We start from the raw sequence: 27,767 nt of genomic DNA on the forward strand, positions 1-27,767 counted from the left end.
GGCTGGAAATTTGTATAAGGAAGGGTGGTGATGATGACCAAGAAAAACATAATGATACGAGACGATGTATCAAATAACAATCAGTAAATTAGCTTAAAAAATATTCAGTATCAGTTGCTGTATGTGAATATCTGAACAAGTATTACCGAATTACATTATGATATAAAAGATTAACTATGATACATAGCAATAAAGAGGATCTAACCCAATAAAAAAAAAACTTATCTATATGTACGATTTACATAGATATACTTTTACGCGGATGTAGAGTCATGAAACAAAATTGATTTCGATCCATATGGATTTTTTTTATTGGGAACATTGCTTTTTATGCAAGATGATGTTAAAAACTACAGATTCATCGCGTCACAAATATTTTAATTGTTGGGCAGTTAAGAGATTTATTCGAGAACTTTGAATGAAGCGCTCACGGCATTTTAGTAGTATTGAAATGTATATATATATATGCCAGTAATTGTCCTGAGCAGCTTTAAGTTGTCTTCTTAAATAAAACTAAAGGCAAAAACAAAGGCCTTAAAACAGAAAGAGAGAAAATAGCGCGACATGGCAGAAAAAGTATGAACAATTTTTTTTTGATTTGCTCGAATACTTAGATTCGGATTGTACACTAAGTCCCTTTTTTGTTTTAAGGCCTTCAATTACAGTTTTCTTTATTCCGAAATTCGATTTATTTTTGACAGCGCACAAACCTCAATATCAGGAAATTTCTTTCTGGCAGGTTTCTTAACACGAAAGTAATGAGGAAAATAGTAGAAATCAAGGCTTTCCGTAAAAAAATTTTATATAATAGTCGATTATACAATGTCGATGCTCCAGATAAAGACTATGCCGTTTCGTCGTCCCAGGCAAAGACTTTGCTCTTTTTCGTAGTCTAGACGAAAACTATGCTCTTTTTGGTCCCAGACGGACGAATACTATGCCTTTTTCTCGAGCCCTGACGGAAACTAAGCCCGTTTTTCTAGTTTATACGAAAACTATACCCTTTTTTTGGTCCTGGATGAAAACTATGCCTTTTTTTCGAATCCAGGCGACAACTATGCCATTTTCTCGTGTTCTGACAAAATATGTGGTCTTTTTTTTAGCTTGGACGATAATTATATTTTTTTTTTTTGGTATGAATTATTTTTTCTGTTCCAAAACGATTACTCAAATATTTTGCGATAATTTAAAGTATTCTAATTACAAACCTAAATGCAAGGTGAGCTTAGCTACTAACAGCTATTTTATTATGGTAAATCTTCGTGAATCATGCTAGTATTCGTTCGAACTCCGAAAAAAAGGCGTAGTCTTCGTCCAAACTATAGAGTAAAAGGCATAGTTTTTGTCTGGGCCTAGTAAAAAGGCATCGTCTTCGTCCAGGCTTCGAAGCAGGGCACAATCTTCGTCTGGGGCGTCGGTATCTTACTAATATATAAAGCAGAAGCGCTAAAACCGTTGTAATCGCTAACCGCGAAAACTACTGAACCGATTTTGTTGAAATTTTGCACACTGATTCATGATACTTCCTAGATGGTTTTAGTATAGTTTTTATCTTAACAAATTTAATAACGTTAGCAATAAATGAGCTCAAAGTTTTGCAAAAATATGCCAGCTTTTCACTTTAGTTCAGTAAAATCTGCTAGGTGGCGTCGACATAAAATCGAAGCTACCTGCAACATAATTAAATAAGTGTGGTTATAATACGCTGGAGCGTCTCCATAGTGTTGTAGTCGAGCTTCGGCAACTCAACGAACTGTATTAAGAATGCTGATAATAGTCTTGCAGCTGGGTATCCCGGTTACGGACGACACTCTTCTCTAAGGGGGAAGGGACCTAAGTGTCCATTCACCCTGAATCTCGACGAGTGCGATCAAAAAAAAAAAATTAATTCCAACCGATGCCGTCTCTGCCACAATACCAGGTGATATATCTAGCCAGAGCACAATCTGCTCCAACTCATCAGAGTTGTGAGAGAGTTCCACCATCCCACTTGGTGCAGTTAAAGAATTTGTGGCTACAAATGTAAGCAAAGGAAGAAAACAGCTCTGAGCTCTGAGGGGCATGGGCAGCCACAACGGCTACCTTCTTGGTCGTCGCGTCCCCAATGCGCTTACCCACATGTTCCCGTCTAACGATGAGCGGTTGGTTATCCGGGGAACGACCCAAGACGAGATATTCTTTGGTCAGCAGCGTATCTCCCTCTATCACAGTCTCCGTATATCAAGACTCCTAGGGTAAGAATCAAGCAACCGTAGCCAGCTCTTCATCATCAGGAATAAGAATAGCCTGGAAGTTTCACCACTGGCGCATTTTAGGGCCATTGTAAGTATTTACGTTTCCTACTTAACCATCAATTTCATCGGTTCTTTTTAGCATCCACCTAAGTGTAAACTACCTTGCCAACAAATACATTTTTATTACCATTTCTGGAAGCGATTCGTCGACTAAAAGACTATATTAACTAAAGACGGGCACTATTAAACCAAGTTAGCCATTCACTAGCAGACGTCACCTGCGGAGTTGTTCTTCGCTAGGCTGGCAAACCCGGTGACCGACAACCCTATATTACCCTCTCGACTCTAAGAATTCAACCAGGAATCACTGATCCTCTCCAAAGTCTGCGTTGGGCAAACCTATGACAGCTATGAAGGAAAAAAAATTGAGCCAACGGGACAGCCTCCACTAGACAAGTATTACTAACCAATCTCCCATCTAAGATCACCAAAACAACTGAATCTGCAAATAAAAAAGGTGCTTTAGACACCAACGTCTTCGACATTATACCGGGAGACGTTGGGAAAGAGCACTACAACTAGCCCCAAAGCATCGGACTTTGTAATTTTTCTCCCGATCAGTCTGGGTTTTCAACAGCAGACCAGAGAAGATCACCCTGAGGTATCCAGGCAGTCACAATTGCTGTTAACTGCAGTCAAGAAAGAGTTAACTTAAGAAGCTCACCGGTCTTTTTTAGGGCCATCGGACGTCGAACTACCTTGCCAACAAATATATTAGAACTTATCAAAGTTGACAGAAAACAGCCTTTAGGGGTCACACAAATTTTAAGCATGCCAAAAGTCGCAAGAGGGTGAATCGGAAGAAAAACTTCAAGTGTATCTAATAAATACAATTTTACTTAGGCGTCAAGAAACTGACACAGAAAATTTATCGAGATTGAAACAGCAGCGTCGAAATTAACAACTAAAGAGTCCATTACGTAAAAGATCAGCTTTTCATTGTACCCTCACAGCAATCTCTGAAATCTTTAAAGATCCTACTTCAGATTTTTAAATAACTAGAAAATTTTTTTGTGTTTTTGTGGCAATAAAACTGTAGGGTTTAAGGTCCAGGACTTTGTTGCTCTGGTAAAAAAGTTGTGAGATATGAGAAAAAAAATTTTTTTTTAATATAAATATTTTGGGGATTTAAAATCCTAACAGCTTTAAAAAATAGCCGTTTTCGTGAATTACACGGGAGAAACTGTAAATCAACGGCTTCTTATGGCCACCGATTATTTTATGGCATAAAGAACGCACGGTACTTTTTAGCATAATAATTTTTTTGAATTTTTACACCTCATTATTTAACCAAATAAACTATATGGATTCCGAAAAAATATGTTTTTAATAAGAAGATTTTTGTTCTTAGATGTATCAGGAATATGTGTAAAATTTCTAACTGAAAATGTTTCACATTACATGTCAACACACTACGGTGTTTTATTTAGTAAGTCTCGGGTGAAGCCGAGACGGGGGGCTGCTAGTATATTATATGTAAGAGATAATATCTATATTGTATAGACAATAGATAATAATGGACTGTGATTCAGCAAAACTCATTTTATTTTTAAAGTTATACTTTTTTAAATTTTTTTTTTCAATTTTTTTTTAGAGTATTATTAAAAAAAAAAAACAAATAACGGTTTCTCGAATTTTTTTGGTTTTTCTTTTAATATCTTCTGACAAACTGACTCTAACGCCTCGGTCAAAGAAAGTGCTAATTCAAAATTACCTGGAAAGAAGTGCTCACTAAAAATTTACTCTAAAAAAGAGCTAACTTAAAATTGCCTGAAAGAAAATGCTAACTAGAAATAGGGTTAGGGAAGGCGCTCAGAGAGATTTATTCCGTAATAAAGATTGAAAAGGCACAGAGTTTGAATCATCTCATCAATTTTGCAGTTCTTGAAATGGCCCTTAAAAGCTATTATCTTTAGAATTTAGTGAGCTTTCACACGATCACTTATGACTATTATTTCTTACATGTTTTTTGGACAAAATATACATTGCTCTTCAACCCAAGAATAAAAAATAACTTTCTTTAAGTCAATTTTTTTGTTAACGCTTTCTTTGTCCAAGGTGCCGATTTGATCCAAAACATGTATACCCGCTTCCTACTATTTTCTTATTATTACGTAAAGAAACATGGCAGGAAGAATTGTCTCAGGGGAACACTACACAACATATACTACACGGTGTAATTCATTGAAGATATTTACATTCAATGAAAATTAAAGTATTGAATTAATACAGAAATAATAACAGTAATTGACAAAACTAGTATTATTCATACAATACATGTTTGTTTAAGGAGACTATCATCTTTGATGTATTCAACCAAGAAGAGGAGAACCATGCAGTTATACTAGACCAACTGTATAAATTTATAAAAAACCCCTTAAACGGAAAAGAAGAAATTTTTCTTGTTGGTGTTGTCGGTTTTAAAGGAATTGGAGGATTAAGACGCCGTAGTAATGATAACTGTACGACCAATCATTATGTGTCATACATTTACCGTCGTGGAAATACCTCTTGGATGGAGGTAGATGATTTAAAAAAATCGTCGAGTTTTCGAGCGCGTAATTACAAAGTTGTGCCACGGCTGTTACTATATGTAAAAAAAATATAGTTTTTATATTTTCCTATTCATTTACTGTATTTTATTCAATTTACTTTTAACTGTCGTTAGTTATTATAACTCTTTCAGTTTACACTTACATCAGTAAATATATAATATCAAAATATGAATTCTGTTACATGCACAGTGTATCCAAATTTTATGAGTACTTGCTTCGCATACAGATGTATCTATACACTAATACGTAAAAAATCTCGAAATTAAAGATCTTAAACACTCGACGTCTAGAAATAATATACAATAGAACACTGGTGACATTTGGCCGATCTCAAAGTTCAGTGACACCCCCTATTATCGCAAGGGTTTTTTCTAGACTAGATCTGTGATATACATCTGAAAGCTACAAATTAGCTACAAAATATATCGCTTTTTCCATCCCCCTGAATGCCCCGCATCGCGGTAAGATGTGGTAGCTTGATATCGAGTTGGCACATCCGAGCGTATGGGGCGTTATTTAGGCCCTACAAAATCAATTCTCGCACTACAAATTTACTACAAATTAGCTACAAATTCCCTATAAGTTCTTATCATGGGGTTCGCGAGTGGATGTGCTACGTTGATATACGTCCTTTTTCTTCAAGCTTGCTTGCTAAGAGCTTCTGCTAACGCCATATAATATGTTTGAATTTTTATATTTCCAATCAAAGGGCGAAGTCGGATAAAAGGGGTAAAACTGCCTTAGCTCTAAGAAATCTGAAAAAATTTATGTACGTAGTTTACTGTAAAAGAAAGTTTTTGAAAATTTTTCCAGACCCGAATTCAATCATGGGCTCGCTATGGGCCCCAAATGGTGAATTTCGGTTTTTTAAAGATACCTCCACTATTTCTCAACTGATCTCGAAAATTTTTAGTGGAAGTTGAAGACAAAAATAATTCATAGCAACTGAAATTTTTTCAAAATTTTTGGTGCTGAATTCAAATTTTGGAAAACGTTTAAAATTTTCAAAATGGCGTTCTTCTAAGAGTTTTATTGGTACAGACTCGAAAAAAATTCATAAATTATATTATATTATATTCTATTGCTATGAATTTTCACAGATTTTTTGAGACTTAGCAACCTGGGTAAAAACAATAAAAATCGTTTTTTCACCCATTTTTCCGCTACAACGGCTTCAACACGCTTGAAAAAAACCATAGAAAAAATTTATACATCAGTTTTTGGTACTTTACTCAAATTATTTATACTTTATAATACTTCATCAAGAAGTATCCTTACATAGAAAAGTGAGAAAAAAGTTTGTACGATTCGTAAAGTTGAAAATAATGTAAAAAAATCATTGCTAACAGAATTGAGTGTACGCTGAGTATCAGTTAGAGTATAAAACTTTATCAAGATGTACACTTTTTGTATAGTTTCATATAAAAGTGAAGAAAAAATGTGTATGACTCATAAAGTTAAAGATAATGTGGAAAAATATGTAATTGAATTAAAGTTTCTTACTTCTAAGAACGTATCAACTTTAAAACCTTTCAAAAATTTTTTAGTAGTAAGTAGTAATACAAAAATAACAACAAAATTTTATTATATCATTTTTTTAAATAAAGACAAACCTAAAATATGTCTGACATAGTTGAAAAAAAAATGAATTTTATTTTTCATTAAAATGATGACTAATTATAGTATATATCATACTTTTATTTAACTAATTACTTATCCAATTTTCTAAATAAAAGACTACTAAAAATATAGATGTAAATAATTGAAGAACTTATTCTAATCTTTGTCACTGTCGTTGTTAATTACAGGTATTACATCATGTTGAAAAAAAATTTGTGATAATTTTTCAGCTGGTCTACCTATTTTAGACTAATATCTTGCATGTGCTAAGTTGTAAATAATTTATGCCTCGTGAAAACACCAGCCGATTGTTCTCATGCCGTTTGCACAATCACAGCAGTATCTCTGTATTGCACTGTATCCAATAGTATGTGGTATGTAGTTAATAAAGCAATTGTATGTCTTCTTGGAGATGTGTCGCGATCGAACCTTAAACTTGACAATTGTAGGTGTCTCTATTAAGTATTCTATATTAATTTCATTATTTTCATCTGCCAGAAATGATACTGCTTGGTGTAACTAGTAGGTTCCTGTAAATAATATTTTTAAATCTTTTTCGGTCATTTCTGGAAAATCTTCAAAATCACGAGACTGCAATTTAAAAAATTTTTTACTTTTTCTCCGGCCATATTCCTGATTCTACTTCCTCAGCAAACGTATTTTCCTTGTTTTTGTGACGTTCTACTTGCGATAACACTTCACTTGTGATTAATGTATTTGCATAAAATCTTTTACAACATCTCGAAAGCCGCGATCTAAAATTAAAATATCACCCTTTTGCAATAAGTTCTTAAGATTTTCATTGTTTTCCATTTACTTTTAAGAATATCAGCATCATTTTTGTTCGCTAAAAAAGGTCCAAGCACGTCAACGATATATCCATCTGTCGTACTGATTGTATAAGGCTTGACAAGATGAGTTTTTTTTACCGGAATACGATTTCCTTTGACATTCGTTATTAGTGCTTTTCTCGTGTCTAAGGTAAGTACCATCTGCGATTAAAAAAAGTTAATTACTACCGGTATCATCCACTTTTCTAACATTAACTACACTAATTATTAATGAGATCGCTTTTACAAACAGATTTTAGCCCAAAATTTTTCGCTAGTACATCTTTTTGAAAAGCTTTTAAGATAGAAGCACAGAAGTCGGAAACTTGTTGTGGTCTTTCAAGCCCTTAAATAGATGAAATAAGATTGTTCGAGTTGCCGCTTCTTAATTTAAATAAGAATACGACCAAAGCTTGAGTAACGTTTCGGCATTCAGAGTCTCTCATGTTAACCAACATGTCACGCAATTGAATCACATTTTCCCAACTAAGACCAGTGAATGCTTTAATTCGCTCTTCAGAAAGTGTGAAATCACCAATCTTATCTGTGAGTTCTTGATCAGCTGATACGCTCATCGACTTTAACATCTTTGATAAATCATGTACTGCAACTGAACATGAACTCGATACAACTCTTATTTTATAAATTTCATCCAAATAAAACTTTTTATAAAAAATGTGAACATTGCAACAGCGATTACCTTCGGGAATGTATATCCTTGCTTAAGAGAATATTTGTTTTTGAGCAATCAATAGTACTTGTATTATATCAGAATATTTCCCACACATAAAGCAGTATGAATGAGTTGCAATTGGTCTTGGAAATGGTAATTGTACTTTTTCAACTTCTTCAGTCTGTTTTGAAACGGGAGAAGCATGTACCAAACCATCACTGCAGCTTGACTGATGAGACGATTAACTAGGCTCAAATTCTTGACTTACAAGATTACTATAATTTGTTCGACTTTGATCCATTTCTAGTTTTATTTACTTAGATAATTTTGAGCGAAAAGACGTATAACATTTTGGGCAAATCAAATCATTAATCACAATTTTTTTTTTTTAAATAATCCGAGAATTGATTTGCCAGTTCTTCTGTATCCTTTTTTTTTGTACCTCTAATAAAATGTTTAATTTAAATTTGGACATGATCAATCTGAAAAAATGTAATAATGTAAAAACAAAAAATTTAGCATCATATAAATTTTGTATTACATTAAACTAGATGTTTATCTACTGACACATTTAATTTCATTACAGTACAGTAGTTAAAAAAAAATTTTATTGATTGATAAATTTTTTTTATTCAATAATAGGTTAGTATTTCATTTATGCTTATGTTGAAAGGACTTTCTTATGGCCCTTATATGAATTACGGTTAAAAAAAGTTTTAAGAATATATACACTATGTTTATGTAAACTAACAACTTGCAATCATTAAAAATAATTGACCAAAAAGCTTAAACATTACACTATCTGAAAATCAGCTTACAAACAAGGCATTATATTTACCTTCATAAGATATTTCTGAAATATGTACGATAAATGCTGTTTTATTCCCTATATATTAAAGTTCGAATGTAAACGTTAATAAATAACACTTCTACACCATCTAAAGAAATACTGACCGTAAAGATTGGACTCATAACAGCACGATGTACGTCAATATAAGTAAGTAATATTGTAACCTTTACTTGACGTAACATTATAGTATATAGCTAGTCTACTGTTGTACGTATAAGTTTCTTGAATTAAAATACTGCTAGCGTGGTGTCAGTTCTGGTACTACGGTCGTAATTTGATAAAATAAAACTTTTTAATAGCTTTTTTTATTTTATTACGATAACAAACTTTAAGTACAATATAATTATGAACGAATTAAAATTAAGTTAGTAAATCATGATCTTATGTAGACATTTTATGGAAATTCTAAAATTGATACAATACACTCTATAAAACATTTAGATAGCTACACGGGTTACATGGATAATATTGGAATTTGTATTTTTAATATTTCTTCGTATTTAATTTTTATCAAGATTCCAAATGATAACTGAAGAAAACAATCTAACTGAAAGACAAAATTTATCAAATTATTAAATGTTTACTTCACTGAAACCAAACTTGTTGAGTAAAATACTAATAAACGACTAACAAGTGCATGTTTATTAAGAAAGAAGAATTTTCACGCTGGAGTACACTTACTTTTTACCGTAACTCACTGTACTGGGCCCTTCGTACATTTTTACTTTCCTTCTCAGTACAAAAAAATATATTTATTTTTTATTTTCATTAAAAATGTCACTAATAAAATGGGTTGTATAAAAAAAAAAATGGATTAGCAGAAGGGAAAAAAAAAAGTAAAAACACATATATTTAACTTATTATCTCTTGAAACCAATAATTAATCAACTAATCATACTTATTAATATAAGTTCTTAAAAAAATTGAAGTCATATAACTTACATATGTTGCAATATCAAATGGATTGTATTAATAAAAAGTTTTCATGTAACTTATACATCATATTGTGTAATAGTTTTAAGAAAATAAATATATTTTTAAATATATTGTTTTAACAAGTTTTTAAGATTAGAAAACTACAGAACGTAACTATTTATACTCGAACTACTTTTGGTTACCTATTTATTATCATAAAAAAATCCAAACAACAAATCCAGATAAAATGCATCCCTAATATTTCATTTCACAAGGTTATGTTTAGTTTATGAGATTGTTGAATTTTTACGAATTAATTATTAAAATCTGACCAAATCAGTATTACTGCATCAGTAAGTATTTATATCTGTTTCGGTCAAAACAAGGTCCTATCGCACTATACCCTTTCCTCTCCGGCCTTTTTCGTACGCGTAAGTGAGTGCGGACAGTGGCCCGACACTAATTGCCCTTGGACAGTATATCTGCTAAGCATGTCATTCAACAAAAAAATATCAATATGAATCAATAAATTTTCTTAATTTATCTCAGTCTTTTATTGTGTCTTTTAAATAAAAAATATTTTAAGTAAGAAGCACATGGTATTTGAAAACTTATAATGAAAAAAGTAAGTGTAATTATTGTGTCTTGCTTATATTGCACTATTGATATGTCAATTTGAAAATTTTCCTATTAAATTCAAACTGTAACCTGTTGATCGCATGTTAATTTGTAGAAAAAAATTGTTCAAATATGCTCATGAATATGATGATTTCATTGTTTCAGATATTACAACACTTCAGTTTCTAATTTTAATTACTCTTGACTTTTTTCTTGTTTTAAAACCAGTGTGAAACTCTAAAAATGAACTTTGTACGTTTTCTGTATCTAATGATGATGTAAAATTCCTGTAACTTGTCATATCGTTAAAAATTACGATGGATGCAATGTCTGTTCATGGCATTTAAATAACTTTTATTTTTTTATGAAATGATGAATTAATGTCTTGCATGAAAATATTTGTTATAAAGATTATTAAACATTTTTCTACTGAATTTAATTTCTTCAGTATTGTTTTCTATATCCAATACAATATTTTCTGGAATAGTTAGATAACAATTTTTAAAATATTTGTTTTAAGATTCGAAGATTTCAAATGTAAAAGATCCTCATTAACATGAAAATAAATAAGATGCGCAGTTCTTAACGTTTATATGACATGCAGATGTTATTGATAAACATTTTTTGTACAATACAACCATTAAATTGTCAACCAAAATTTTTTTGTTACTTTCTTGCATTTTGTACATATTTTTGTCGAAACATTGTTTCTTCTTCAATGTTTTAAATAACCATTTTTCTGAATGAATGTGTTATCACAAAATTAAAAAAAAAAAATTCTTTTTACAAATTATAAGATCTTTTTTTATACAGGGCTTATAAACATTGCTTGAATCATGTCTTATATTTTTTATCACCATTTTTTAAAGTATTTTATTAGTTGAAGAAATTCGTTGAAATAATATCATTGATACTATTTGGTGCTACTATGTGATTACCTGCATGCCATGATATATTTAACAAAACTTATGTACTGCCATGAACTTTTGTGTCGAGTGAAGATATCACTTCTCAAAGAAATTTTTTTACAAAACTATACATACAATTTTGCGTTATTTGAATCATGGATTTTTTTTGTAATATGATTATTCCTACAAAAAACTTTGGAACTGACATTGCAGGCGTACTTCACTTTAAACAAATATATTTTTTTCATATTTCTTAAAATGTTTCAAAATTTTCATAATTTTCGTAAATCTCACATTGAAAATTCGTTTTTGTATAAGTTTTTTAATGATGATACAATAATTAAATATTTGTGAAACTGGATGTACATATAAAGCATTCAAATACTATTTTAATTCAATAAATAGATGAAATAAACTACATTTCCAGTTTGATGGTTAGAATATCAGAAAATTCGTAAAAATTTTAATTTCTCTGATATGATGTATAAGTATTTTAAAAAAACTGATCTTCTAAAAAACAATGGATTTTAGATCTCTAAAAAAAGTTTCTTATTTAGAGATTTTTTATGAAAATAATTACAATAGAGTTTTGGAAAATCTGAGAATGACCAAAAATTTGCGAAATACCGTCTCTAAGTTAAAAAAATATAAACAGTGTTAAAAACAAACATACATGTAACCTTTAAATATCAACAAATAACAAACGACCTTTTATTTACGTCTGCTACTTATCGCTAGGTATACTGACTGAGCCAGTGCATCCACGCCACATATATCGTATGCATTGTAATCTATAACTAGGCATATAGATACGTAACCATACATGTTTACATTGAAATATAGACCGAGAGAACAGGGACGTACCTTTTCTTCTATAGCATTATATAAAAATCCATCAAATTTGTTTCACAATGTTGCCACTATATTTAAACTATTATCTGATCTGCTGGACATGTCATCATTATAAGTTAGCAAAATTTACCCTTGGACTTGTATGGCATAAAAAAAACCACTTTTTGAATCTCATCGTCCACTTGCATACCTAATTCTTATGTCTCCATGTTCAAGAACTCTGATAGCTCAGTCGCATAATGCACAAAGTTGTAATTATATAAAGCGCGTCATGCAAACAGCGTAACCATTTAAGCCTGGCAGAGTGACAAAAAGATTTGAGTTTCATGTATGCGAACCTCTCTTTTAGCAGTAATCTTATCTAGTCTACTGCCACATTGTTGTCATCATATATTTACATTACTAATACTATTTTAAAAATGCATTAAAACTAAGGGCCATCTAAAATTATACTAAAATTTAATATTGTTGGTAGGAAGGTTGGCGTACGTAGTGCGAGGGGGCGAAGCTTCACTAGCAAGTACACATTATGGCTTTGCCGCCCTAAGTGCTTCGCGTGCTGACCTCCCAATACCAAATAAAAATTAAATATAATGATTAAGTAGTAAACAATTATTAAATACATCAAATAACATTGTATTTAAATAATAATATCTTCGTTAAATCATACAGTTTTCATATTTTCATCAAAAACGACAAAATAAACGTCACTTTGTCATTTAAAATTAATAAATAAAGCAAACAATTTTATTGTACAACATTTTAAATAGTAAGTAGTTATTTAATAAAGTTTAATTTTTAATAACAAATTATAAATATGTTTCTTACATTTGTGAAAAAGAACACAATAAAATTTTTTTTTTAATAATTACAATCATTTTGTTTTATGTATATAAAATAAGTACATCGTGCAACATTTTTCAAGTTTTGAAAAATGTGTAATAATATTACTTGCAAAATCTTGAAAAAAGACTGTTGATGTGGGTTGGAATGAAATGATGTCTTGGTTTGATAATATTTTTAAAAAGACTAGTACTATAATTCCTTCGTTTTAATTAAAATAATTTTTTGTCTATTTTTAGTTGTCCGTATTTATATCAAATATACACATTAGTTATTTAATATCTCTACAACTGTTTCCTGGCCTACTTGTTGTCACTCCAATGATCAACCCTCGGTCAAGGCTCTCTTGGATCTTGTAGTGGAAGAAGTATCTAGATGACAATTTTTAAGTGCAGCTTTATAGGCTCTGGGTTGGTAGCCGTAGAATTAGTAGTTGGGGGTATTAGCCTCCTAAGAGTGATAGCACTGAAGTTAATTGGAGTGATACTAACTCGTCTTTGCTTTGGGGTGGGATGCCTCCACTCTTAATTGTTGGAGTCATGAGCACTATCCTTTAGGACTAGGAGCGAGTTTATATAGCAAGTATGTAGTTTCAATGTACAGTGATGTTTATTTAATTTGTACTGCTCTACCACTGCTATGTATTCGAATTCTCCAAGCAATAAAGAATCAGATATTTAGTATATTTGCGTGATCTGGCTAGATATTTTGAGTCGTCGCGCAGCCCTTCGTATACAATCGAAACTAATTTAATACTTACGATGTTTTCCAGTAACAAGTAGTCGCCACCTAATGAGTGGTAGGCAGTACTGTTAAGCATAAAGTTTTAAATTGGAACTGCGCGTGATATTTAAAATCGAATGAATATAAAACGATGAACTTAATGGTAAATAATTGTTTTAATCATGAATAATCAACAAAATGATACCTCTGATGGTAACAACTTATTAGTATCCAAAGTACATGCTTTATAGAAATATAAAAACACTGTAAGAATGGTTTTCTATAAATATATTTCTTGTACATTGTTAATTTAATATTACAGCAACCAATACATTTTTTTGAAGTTATATGTGAACAGAATTACAACTTTAATCGTAGATGGTCTGAGATAATCGGGCAAGAGTATTTTTATAAAAACCTAAAACTATTATATTATTTATCAAAGAAAAAAGTATCCATAGTTAGAACTAGCATTGTATCCTTTTGACTTTCAAAAAGTGTCATTGTAATAGAATTTTTTGTTCAACTTCAAATTCAACGAATAGTATAATCATTTCAAAAAAGTTAGAAAAAGAAAAAAGCAAGAAAAACTTAAATATAGGGATGAGGCTTGTATAATTTTACAAAAAAGCTTTAAAAATATAAGACTAGACTACTTTATCTATTTATTTAGAAATTTCCTTAAGAAATAACTTAATAGTTAAAGGAAGAGATATTTGTTCAACACTTCTCATTTTAAATAGTAATTATCATAGTCAAATCATAAAAGAAATTGTTTGAAAACTATTTTGTTAGTTTCAGTTCTGTATTTTTAATAGAATCTTATATTTTCTTTAAAGATAAACCAATTTAAAAAATGTATTGTTCTTTACAAAAAAAATTAATAAAACACAATCTTTGAGACAAGCTGCAACTATTAAGCTAGGTATAAGTAAAATAAACAAACCTCGACCAAAAAAATATTATGTATATTTTACCAGCATTTTAACTGACTACAATTTTTTTTAATTCTAAATAATTTTTCGCTCTGCAAACAAAAATGTAAGGGGGGAAAGAGGGGCAAGACCAATAAACATAATTAACACTTTTTGAGTGGATGCGAAAAGAAGGCACGAAAAATTTGAGAGGCGATGGAGGGATTGAGGGGGGGGCTATGCAAAATTAAATTGCGTTAGTTTTACGGAGAAATAAAACGAATTTTGCCTTATTTTAAGAGAGGGCTTAAGAAGGTGGCAAAGGGGTGATGAGGGAGGTAGAGGAAGGGGATTGACACTCTTATGGAGTTCTTAATAAATATATATATATATATATATATATATATATATATATACTATAGATAGATACATACAAGTATATACTAGTTAAGCTAAGCTTTGTAAACGCTCCAAATTCCAACCCTCACAATTATTTGTTATTCTATGCTTTTTTAAGTAATATAACATATATTTACCTAGAAAATGTATTCGTGCAATATGAGACAGTTTCTGCTGAGGTAAAGATAGGTAACTTGATTTTCTAGCCTGTCCCAATCATCGAAGGTGTGAGCTATTCTTATAGAAATATTAATTATATTCATGTATACGCAAAAACTGATTTTTTGTCTATAAATTTATTATATAATGTAGAGCACAAATTTTTCAAAGTTTAAATTACTAATGATTTAATTTAATTAACACAAAAAAAGTGAGGTTCAATTATTAAATTACAGTGTTGTGTGATCTCTTACTAAGAATTATGAGGTAATGCATATTATACTATCTCATAAAAAATTTACCGCCTTGATAACATACATTTAATAAATGTAATGGCAATATTATAATACTTATTACTACGCAATAACAACTTTTTTACATTTTTTTAATTTTATTTTTGATTTAAAATATTTTGAATTAATTTATGCACTATCTGTATCGGGTCTCTTAAACCGATTCCTTTGATTAGTAATATTTAGCGGTGAATATAATCTCAATATTGCTACGAGTTTAAAGAGGTGTGCGGGTCTAAGAGCTTTTTATAACGTTTTAAGGCATAATAAGCGTAAGGTTTACAGTCAAAAACTAAGCAAAACGTAGAGTTTGCGTGGTGATGATAGAGAGGCATCTTGTTATCGAAAATCGTTTCCTTGAAAGCGTTGTAAATAGTTAGGTTAGAATACTACCTAAGATAAGAAGCAAGAATGTGCTAGAAGGAATTTTGGAATTTTAAATCAAGAAGATAAAAAACGAAATAGATAATGAAATCAAGAGAATCAAAAGTAAAACAAAAAGGAAGGTGGAAAAGTTGACACATAAGTGAGAAAGTAAACGTCAGAAAGAGAAAGAAGAAAGTGAGGAAAAAGAGAGGATACTTATTCACGAAATAGAAGAGCTGTAGCTGAAGGTGAGAGGACTGTAGGCTATTGATGAGAGGAATGAGAAGGAGAGAAGAATAAATGATATTATTATCAAAGGCAAGAACTTTAAAGGGAAGGATTGAAAGAAGGTGGTAGAATCGCTTATTAAGGACAATTTTATCGTGAAGGTATGTGCGCTTGGTGCATTTAAGTTAAAGGGAACGTATAAGGGCCACTGCATAACACTAGTGAAATTGACTAAGAAGGACAAAAGAAAAGTGATGGCAAAGAAAAAACTTTTAGACAGAGGTATATTTGTCGACAATGATATGATGAGGAAGGAAAGAATGATACAGAGAGAGGCGGTGAAAATGTACAAAGAAGGTAAAGCAGAAGGAATCGTGATAGTAGGATAAAAGTACGTGATTCGTGGTGGTGTGAGGTATATTTATAACGAGAAGAAAAAAAGATTCTGCAAAGGAGACATAAATTGAAAAAAGATGGTATAGGGATGTTCAGTGTGGGGTACGTACTGATGGGTGAATTCAGTGTGTGGTGTTGCGAGAAAAAGAGGCTGGGCACGTTAACAAGATCTTTGAACAGAGAGCAAGCGGAAACATGCAGCATGTAAGTACCTATTCAGAGAAAAGAAGTGCAGGGCGTTGGGGTTAATAAAGGAGTGTTGTAATGGGGGAGACGATCGTATATTGTCTTATTTTTAGTAAGGCTGGAATTGGATAGTATGTGGTAGAGGAGTGACAGTGGAAGTGTTTTAGGTAAGGTCCGGCCGTTTAGGTTAAGGAAAATTTGAAATGGGAAAGTTTGAACAGAAATTGTTATAGAAATATTAAGTATGAAAATAATTAAAAATGTGGATTAAGGTATAGGTTTTATGTAATGGATTAGTATCATAAACGGTGTGATTAAGGTGTTTAGATATTTAAGGCATTTATATGTATTGATTATGCATGTAGTGATATGTATACTTTGGTATTGTTAGTTGATTACTCATTTGTAACTCAATCGAAACACCTTTACCCTTTCCTGGCTCCTGTATAATGAATAGCTGTAAAAAGTAAGTTTGGAGTAATGTTTTTAGCAGTGTATGTTCAACGATCCGAAACGGAAAGGGTTTCAAATAAAAATCTGAAAGATAGATCTTTGTCGTCATAATAAAGATACAACGTGCACTATTATTTAGACCTATATTCAAATTTTTCACGCAAATTTCATACCAATTGCTATCTCACGTTTATTAGGTAATCATTCACACTCACAATTATGTAAAAGATTTCTGCTTGTTAGTAGATACAACTTTAAATGACAACAAATCTATAATGAACGTTATATAAGTAGTGATATGGTATATATGTTTATACAGTAGAACCCCGTTAAATCGAATTTAGAGAAACCCATAATTTTTTTGAGTAAGCGAGTAATTTGAGTTAAAGAATTGTTCGAGATAAAGAGGCTGAATGAAATACACTTTGAGTTAAAGAGGTTAAAAGTTTTGTATTCATTGCGATTTAAATATTACTGCTAGGTAAGTTGGATAAGTAACTGTTACCAAGGCTACTGTTAGATAAGTAAGAATAATTGTTTTTTTTTAAACCTCTACCCTGTCAACTTGTTACTTTGTGAGTGTATATGTTCTTCTTTTTTTCAGAATTAAATGTCTATACGATATAACTGCAGCAATTTTGTGTTGCAAGTCATGAGTTCTTAATTATTAAACCTATTTAAGCAGTCATGCTCCATAATACTTCATTCTTAGTCCTCATTCATTATTTATGATGACAAAGGAGCAAGTGTGAAAGGAGATTATTATATTTTTTACTTTTGTCAAATTTTATTTACTTACCTTGAAGTAAACATAGCTAATGTAACTAAACAAATTTTAAAAATTCTTCAGAAACCTATTGACGAACTCTGAGTCTTTATAACTGTTAAGCAACTTCTTGTTGATTGGATCATATTTGTTCCAGATCAAAGAGGAGAAAAAAATGACTTTAGTTACAACAAAATAAATGAAATTGATTTTTTTCCTCGACGTTCGTTGGTAATTAGAAACTCATGTATTGCAACACAAAATAGCTGCAGTTATATCTTACAGATACTCGATTCTAATAAATAAACATACTCACACAAAGTATGAAGTTGCCATGGTAGAGTTATTAAAAATGAACAATTATTACATATCTGACAAAAGTTTATTTGCTGACATGAAGCAAGATAGTATTTGCTAATGATCTTCAAAGCAATGATAAAAGATAGTTTAAAACGACAACTCTTGATAATCTACCGAGAATGCAGCTTTCAATAAATAAGTGTATCCGCCTCGTAGTAGCTACAGTATCTTTTTTTTTACAGTAGACCTAGTGTGTCATTGTTTTTTAACAGGCCAACGTAACCAACGTTGCCAATTGCTCTAATTCGAGGACATTACAAACAAAAATACTAGCAGACGACGCAGACGATGTATGCACTTCTTTTTCTTCTCTCTCTCCTGCTGCTGCTGCTTTTATAACAAAAAGCTGGTTTGCTTACAGACGCTAACTCCATCTGTGGTCGATCAAGAAGAAACAATATTCGACGTTGCCACTTAGGATCACTGTCTGGAAAGAATCACTCACACTTGGGTGTACTGTTTTTGTGTAAAAGTAAATGTGGATTACTGATATAACAAGTATTTAATACAAGATGTTTTTAGTACCTCATGCTATTAATGGTGAATTTAAATGTGATCATTTTTTTTACGATATAAAACACAAGCAACGAATGGAAACAAATAAAAAATTAGGTAAATTAAATCAGTTTAATAAAACAGGATGCATAAAAATTATGCTATGTGGCACTCTAATTAAAAATAAATTTAGTGTATGTTTAAGGTACTGCTTGTTTTACTCAAGACTTATTTTTAGGGCTCGAGTAGGAAGCATTAGTAAGTAGTCAAAAGTGTATTAGTATTGAATTTGAGATATAGACATAAAACAATACATTAATTTATGAGGGTCTTATTGCAATAAAATTAATTCGAGTGATTACTAATGCAATAACAATAATCTGTATTTAACAAATGCAAGTCAAAACAATACCAGATGATAGATCTAGATTTTTCAAACTATTAGTCTGTGGTGTGAAACAAACCAATTGAAAATTACAATGCGTGTTGGAAGAGCACGTCTCTTTCAACTAAAGAAAATCAATGTAGTTTTATTTTATCTTGAAATAACGGATGATGGCTTATCAAGCTGAAGACTGGACTCAGGCAGCAAAGAGTAGTGAGGCAAGACAGATGAACTACATGAAGAGACGACAGTTCTAGAGCGGACGAGTAGCTCCTTATGTGAGGTACTAAGTTGTATCTCTAACACCAACTCAAACGAGAGAGAGCAAAAGAAAAAGTAAGCGCGGGACAAAGCCGCAGAGAAAAGGGACGAGCACTCATGGAGTTAGTGCAGGAGTTAACGCTCGTGTGTATTGCGCACGCACACGCAGCTATGTGGCATGTAAAAAAACCAGTAGAGTCACTACTTCACTCGTAGCACACATGAAACCCCCCCCTCACTGCCGCCCCATGAGGGAACAAAGTTATAAGCTGCTTGGGATCGCCGTCGGCTTGGCAGTATAAGGTTTTTTAAAAACTGAACACAGCCGCCCGCCTTGATGCATCTTAATTTACAATAGAACAGAACTTAATCAACTTATTTAATAAAAATCTTTAGGTGGTGGAAATTTGCGACCTTTACAACCAGTCGTATCTGAAGTGTAACAAAAAATTATAGGAAAGTTAGACACATAAAATATAGAACTATTCACAAAAAAAGAGCTTGTAAAACAAAATCGTATAAACTCAAAGAAACAAATTTTATCAAAAGTTTAAAGTCTCTAGAAATGGTCAACTGCTATTTTCACTGCACATACTCACTAGTCTTTAGAATGTTCCTGATAACAAGTTAGCAGCTCCGGCTCTGTTCGGAGCTTCATAAGTTTGACGACTGACCACTTGAATGTTGATTTGTTGGAGCTGAGTGGACAAAGTGGCTGTGAGTAAAGCACGCCTCGATTTTGATATAGACACCATACATGGTTAGTATGTGACGTATGGGTTGACTATTCATACATGCTATAGCTAATTTAATGGGCTGAATTCAGATTGAAAAAAAAGTAGTGCTAAGTTAAGCAGAAACTTAAGATTTACGAAAAATTCGGTGCTGTAATTATCTCCCTGTAACAGTTGTGTCCCATTTACCTGGTCTGATCAATCAGTGCTAACAAGCTGCCATGGTAACGTATGTCTGTATTTAACGGTCTGACAATATTTACAGGTACACATTACAATGGGCGCTGGTTAGCCCTGATAGATCAGACCGTGTGAATGGAAGGTACTTAATGGATATGCGTATAAACTGCAGTGAACCTCAAGGTAGTAAAAGTTTAGTGTATACAATGCTCAGGCGAAGTACAGATAGTATACAGGTCCTGTACCTTATTCAAATGGCTTTGCTGATATGCAGCTTTGCAGGTATCTAACTATGAGCCATCAGTATAACCCACAGCGCTCTGACTGTGCCAAAAGTTTTTCAGATACAAGCAACGTGTGAGTATACTTCTTATTCACGTATATTTTTAGATTATGGTAGAAAAAGGTTAAAAGCAACTGTAATAAGCGCTGTCACGTATTTAAAAGTGAAATACAAAAGAGTTCACTAACTATCTGCAATTACTGCTCGATACAATAAAGACTATTCAACCCTACTGAATATATTACGAGACGTCATAGTTTCGTACATACCTTAATAGCTGCGGGTAATGATGTGGGTGTGAAAAAAATACTTTCCACACACTTTTGCAGCTAGCCCCCTTTTTGCAATTGCTCACTAACTTGCTGAGCAGGAGTGGGGGTAAGTACCAACCTAAAAGCTTGTAAAGAAAGTATTTCTGAAGAGGCTCACTGAACTCGTGCTAGTTACTCTTTAAAACTTTGGTGGGAAAATGGGATCTCTTTTTTTAGGAATCTCAAAGTAGTATAAGTTCTTATTACACTGTAAAAGGTGATAATCCCTAAATTCTTTAAAGTTTTAATTTTTTTTTCATAACAGCTTCTAATAAAATTAAAAAATGTATATACTTAAACATCTGGATAAAATTTTATGAGAACCCCCCCTAAATGAAGATCCTGGCTACGCCCCTGTTACCTTGCTAATTAAGTAAACTTGCTCATTAATTTTTAAATAAATTTTGACTTTTAGTAATTACGTAACTACATATGCTAAAGAAAATAATTAATTGAATGAATAAAATATTTAAAATATTTATTTATATTCTATACACTGTTAATGAGTGTTAGTGACTTTCTTTTGTGTTTAGGATCTCCAAAAAAACGACGGGCAGTGTCTATGAGCGTTGAACCTCAAGTTTCAACCACATTTTTCAAAAAAGATGACAATAATGGATGTGATAGCCCGACAACCAATGTTCGATTATCTTCAGAGATACAACGTCTGAAGAATACTAATTCTATTATACCTGTAAAAAAATCAGCAAGTGGTGCAACTTTTGCTAAGCTACGAGTAACGACATCAGCAATAACTTCTGGGCATGTATCTGATCCTAAAATTCAGCCGGATGTAGATACTTCTTTATGTCCACACGAGCCTACAAGTATAAAGAATTTTGGTTGTCAGAGTCCTGTAAGTAATTTTTTTTGTTGTATTCAAACTATTTCTCATACTGATTATAATATTTAAATAATATGTAGCCGTCTATTTCAAGTAGCAAGTAGTATAAATTTTCTGAAGAGCGTTCTCCATTGTAAATTATAAAAAAAGCAATTTCGATCAGTCATCCAGAATTTCAAAAGTCTTAATACACATACTTTTATTTCATCCTACAAAGTACAATTCTATTGAGAGAATCCTGTTATCTCTACTATTTGAAAGCAAAAAATTGTGTTCACTTGTATTCGATGACAAAAATTTCTATGCATTCGCAAAGTCGCAACAATAGAAATACATCGCTAATGAAAAAAAAATGTTATAGATGTCTTTTTCTTAATATTTAACTAAAGCTGTTCTTAGTAGGAAAAGTAAGTATTTATTTTTTGGCGGTTACTTATGTTAATAAACATAAGTCTCTCATTTGCTTTATTCTGCGAGGTAAAAATTTATGCCTTATTCAAAAAACATAATACATTAAACGGTGACCGTGTAACCGTGTAAATAAAAATTAACATTGTTTTACTTATAATTTCTAATGCTACACTCTAATTAAAAAAAAAAAAAAAAAAAAAAAAAAAACTTTTACCGTGATCTGATATTTTTACCTCTAGTAAAATTCCAAAATAATGATTTATAAATATATTTATCACCACTTGGCACTGGTCAATATAATTAGGTTCTCCATTCCAGTATATTTGAAGCTACTAGAAACATAAAGAATACAACGTTAAAATGTTTTTGACGTGCCTGATTATTATTTATTATCTGCTATGTAATAAATAGCCGTAATCATTTCTATCTTGAAGCAAATGCATAACATGTGAATCTCTTATACAAAAAATAAAATTAGAGCTCAAGTTTTACTGGTGATGTAGTAGTTTTTATACTTGGTGGCGCACGTTGCCATGCCAAGCACCAGGCTCCAGGGACTCTTCATGTCCTGATTGGACGCCCACAAGGTGCAAACTGAGTCGCCATGGCAAGCACCAGGCCCCAGGGACTCTTTACCCTTGTCCTGATTTGACGCCCACAGAGGGTGCAATAAACAGTCAAAGGTTAATAAAAACGCATGAAGTAAAAAAAAATCATTTGTGGTCCACCCGTAATCGCAATTTAATATATCAGGTGGAAAGTGTGTCCATATGAATAAAGTTGCTCTTTTTCTTCTTAGTACAAAAATTATTATTGTCACTTCAGACACAAACATACAATAACTGGTGATTTTAAGCGCGTAAATTGTACTTCTTGGCATAGGTAAATAATATACTATTGCAGAAATTTGAAAAACATAGGAGTATTGTGAAAATAATAATTCATCTTTATTCGTAAGTTTATACAAAAATGTTTAAAAACTTGTACTAACTGCTTATTAACATTAAAATAAATAAAAAAGTTTCCAATTCCATCCTAACTAAAGCTTTAATGTATTTCATTTAAATATAACAACGTTGGCTAAAATAATTTTTTGATAAATATAAAAAACCGAATACTGTCGGCCTTACATGATCATTTCTTCGCAAGTACACTTTCATTGTAAAATTGTTAAAACAAATGTTTTTTTAAACATTTGAAGTTAGAGCAGAGCTTTATCAAACCTTTCATTGAAAATGTCGTACATGTGCAATTTTTTCGTTGATTAAATTAGAGTTTTGTGAATCGAAAATTATCGATCTGTCCATATAAATAAAGATTCGAGAGTGAGACTTGCATTTATCAGCTCAACAATAAAGGCAGCTCTATGACTTTTTTTTCAAGGTAGCTATGATTCCATCATATGCACTTAGACCATTAGAAGTTTTACTATAGTTCTGTACAAGTTAAATAATTATTTATTATTATTCAACTCTATTATCCAGTAAAAACTTGATGCTTGTAGACTTTACTCTCATGCTCTTTGATGTGCTGCGGAACTAGCATAATCTCTAGCTATTCGTTTGTTAATTAAAAAAAAAAAAAAAATTTTTGTGTGTTCAGAAGTGTACTGATTGTAGTACCTTTATCCCGAACTTCCCTCCTCAAGTCTCTGTCCCTTATGGTATCAATTAATCTGCAATTCTTGTGTTGTACACAACTCTTTAACATCGCTTCTTTTGGTATTATTAATGAGGCACTCTGTATCAATTTCTTTTAATAACATAAATATGTTTGTATTTTATATTGCAAATATATTATAGCAGCTGAAATTCATAATTGTGACCATACTTGATGAGTGGTGGTGGGCTACTTATAATAAATTGTACAAGTGGCACATTTAACAAGATTCATTAAACAGTCTACACTCTATGAATGGTGGAAAGCTACTCACTCAAATGCTTCGCGAAGGAATGTACCATACACGCAGTTCGAGAAATTTTTTTTCTTATTCTAATTTGAATTCTAAGAATGAAATTTTTCGATTTCCTTCAGTCATTTAAAACTTTTGCGAATCACAAAAGATGAAGTCAGTGTTATCAATTCATTTTAAGGAAATGACTTTCGTCTCTTTTAAAACGCTTATAATTTTATCATAAAAATAATATAAAAATAAATTTATAAACTGAAATTGTCACCTACAGCCTCCCCTTTTCAAAACTATTGCTGTCCTCAACGAAAACTCGTACATAAATAATAGGTTCACAAAAGTAAAGAGTTCTGTGACTGTAAAAATAAATTTAGAAAAGTGGTATTTCATTTACAATAAAAAAGCTCCCATTTTTCACTCCCCCTTTTCAAAATCATTGCCGTCTCTCAGCGAAATGTATATATAATATGATTCACATATTTAATCAAATAGTTGACATACATGTTAGCTTATATAAAGATACAAAAATGACAAAGAAAAAGCAACAGATATTAAAAAATGAATGGTAACAAGAATAAGTCATGAGATGTTAGTTATTGTAGAGATTTATTATCAGAAGGATTGATTAAATAAATAAAAATAACATAACGATTAATAAATATGTGTGAAGAAAAAGTAGTTAATTGCTGATGGTCGGTACTATTGTCTTTATGTATTTTCGCTTACGTTTCTTCATACTGTATCATCTTTAGGACCACTGGTAAAATATTTTCTAAATACCTTAGTTCAATTTTTTTAGAAACAGGTTTTACTATACATATATAATACTGAGGCTGTATCTTCCTGCGCGCCTCGCATGCCAATCCTCATAATTTGTTATCTTACGCTGTTGTAGGTAATAACAAATATATTGACATATAAAACGTATGTGTGTAATATGAGAAAGTTCTTGCTTAGAATAAGTGCAACAGTAAGGAACTGTTTGTATGTATCTTCCATTTTTATAACTTTTCTGGATCCTAATATTTCTTTTCTAATAGCATAAGGATCATTCATTGATCCCATTTTCCTCCAACATTCAATGATATACTTTATATAGTAAATTTTTTGGTCCTTGATATAATTCCAATGAGAATCAGCAAATAGTCCTTATATAAACCTACTGCTTTAAGCTTTACGCACATGTTTTTTATTTTCTAACCTCAATAGAATAAGACTACTTTGATTTTATCATCATTTACTTGAATTACAAAAAAAAACAAAAATTTCTCATAAACATGTATTCATCTAGCAGCACAATAAAACTTTATCAAATTAGGGGGGGGGTCCAAAAGTTGTATAGAAGATAATAAGGGTTTAAGCGGAATGCCTTAAAAAAACGTCATTGTGATATATATATATATATATATATATATATATATATATATGTGTGTGTGTGTGTCCCTTCCTATATTATATAGTTGTAAGAGTTAAGAGCTAGGTCTTGCACCCCCCTGCGCTCTCCCAGCTCCTCCCCAAATACGACAGTTTTTCTTTCATTTTCTGGCATATTTCGAGTAATTCTATATTTTTAATAGCTCCCCCCGCTCCACCCCACCTCCCCCTACTCCCCCGCGGCTCTCCCTACTCCCCCCAATTTTATCATGTTATGTAATATAATTAGTATGTATAATACTGCAGTGAATACATTCGTAAAGCCTTATACATGAACTGTTACAAATGGTTTTGTTTTCACATACAATTTTATTTATCTATAACAACAAATTTTGTTACCATTTCACTTACTAACGATGTTTTTTTTGATAACATACTTTAAAATGCCTTTGTAGGTGCTCTACTCTTACATAACCTCTTCCACAGTTTTGACAAATATTTTTTCGAACGTTTTTTTCATAATTTTTTCAATGTCTCCGTAAGTGATAATTTTTTTTTTAAGATTTCCCGCATTCCATACACTTAAATTTTTTTTTAAGTTTTGGCATTCTTTCTTCTGATGCAATTTTTCTCTCTAATATGATAATGTTACATAAATTAAATACAAGAAATTTTTTTTGTGAATCTTTTCGTGTGATAATAGTCATTCTTGATTTTAAAGTTTTAATTTACACTTGTCTCACGGATAAAATTTTGCATCCATGATGGTGTATCTAAATTGAAACATATTACATAAAACGGATTGTATATGATTTCATAAATCTAGGTACTAGAAGGTACTGGAATTTGCTTTTTTGATAAAAAAAAAAATTGCAAGTAAGTATAAAAATAGTAATGAACTATGGAAAAGTTATTTTGTTACTTTAAAATTTAATTCCAAACAATACTTTCAATTTCAAATTTTTTTAAATGTCTCTGAAAGTGATAATTTTTTTTATATTATTTTTTACCTACTACTTTGTAAGTTGCTTTATCAATACTATAATACGTTGCTAATGTTACTACCATATTGTTTTAAAATTTTTTATTCAAAAAATGAGTGTATTTATTATGAGATATTAATATAGCTTTACTTATAAAAAAATCATTATCATTATTAAAAATTTTAGAACATATATAATTTGTTTTTCGTGTCTGAGGAATTCTAAAAGTTTCAATTTTGCTTTCTCCTATATCCAGTAGCAATAAAGAAAATTTTTTATCAATCGAACGTACGTTATTTTTTACATAATAAATATACACACAGGCTAAAAATTAAAAAATTTTGTGGTTTTTTGAACAATAGTAATTTTGCGTCCGTTTTTTACCACTAGGAGAATTTGACGAAAGTCTCCACCTAAAATTATTATTTTATTTCCAAAAGGCTTATTACTACTAGATAAATCTTTGAGAGTCCTATCAACGATTTCTAACGCTTTTTTTGGTATCATAAAAGCTTCGTCCCAAATAACTACTTCTACATTACGTAATTTTAATTTATCTGGCTCAAACTGGAAGAACGCACTTTCTATAGTGATGTTCATTACATTGTAGTATTTTTTGACCCATGGACAGCACGTAAGCTACAGTTTAAGGAAAACGACGAGTGCTTGATTAGTAAAGTTTAGAAATATCGATCGACACATACAGGATAGACAGCTTATTTTTAAAAGAGAAACACTAGAACAAGTACTAAAATACACCAAAAAAAAAAAAAGTTAAGGGCACATCTCTATGTCTACATAATCTTTACCACTTTTATTTGGAATCAGCAGCCTGTTCTTCATATTTCCTTAGAAGCAGCCCAGTAATTATTCCCCAGCGTAGAACATCTATTTCCGAGTATTTTTGAAAAATGCCGTACTCTTCCGAATTCCATCAAATCTACTTTAACATATTTTTTCCTACTAACAATTAATTTTATCACTTTTTTAAGGCTTTATAAAATATCAATGCAAAGCTTATTTTGAAAAAATTAGCGTTACAACACAACTGGAAGGCGGGGCGGGTTGGTGCGCGGATCGCGCAGGTGGGCGAAGCCCCACTAGTTTACACACACACACACACACACATATTCCTATATTATACAAATATTTTTGCAGTGCTATCCACACGTTCCCCCATAGTCATTATAGTCCCTCCACAGCCTTCTTCAACCCCCCATAATACTAGAAAAAATTATTTTTGTTTCTCTGTCAACTTATCTCAACAAAATTTGTGTAAACCCCCCCTACATGGCTTACTAGCCTTTCACAGCCCCCCACATACATTTAGTGGCCTTTCACAACCCCCTACCACCCTCCCACTCACAGAAACTTAAAATATTTTGAGAAAATGTTA

At 31.4% G+C, this 27,767-nt stretch overlaps 1 protein-coding gene across 6 annotated transcripts in view; it reads left to right on the forward strand.

Moving 5' to 3' along the window:
* Asator (tau-tubulin kinase asator) overlaps positions 1-27,767 on the forward strand; it is a 552,963-nt gene that overhangs the window by 200,667 nt on the left and 324,529 nt on the right. For all 6 annotated transcript variants that reach the window (XR_016293148.1, XR_016293146.1, XR_016293147.1 and 3 more), the window contains one exon: positions 21,384-21,706. Coding sequence is in view for 1 of the 6 variants with exons in the window: in XM_089594084.1 (XP_089450210.1) it covers positions 21,384-21,706 (323 nt within the window). In the remaining 5 variants the exon portion in view is untranslated. The remainder of the gene's footprint in view (positions 1-21,383; positions 21,707-27,767) is intronic.

This window comes from Copidosoma floridanum, unplaced genomic scaffold, assembly GCF_036245765.1.
Source record: "Copidosoma floridanum isolate Cflo_tuat_1 unplaced genomic scaffold, Cflo_Japanese_pri ptg000020l, whole genome shotgun sequence".
NCBI classification, from domain to species: domain Eukaryota; kingdom Metazoa; phylum Arthropoda; class Insecta; order Hymenoptera; family Encyrtidae; genus Copidosoma; species Copidosoma floridanum.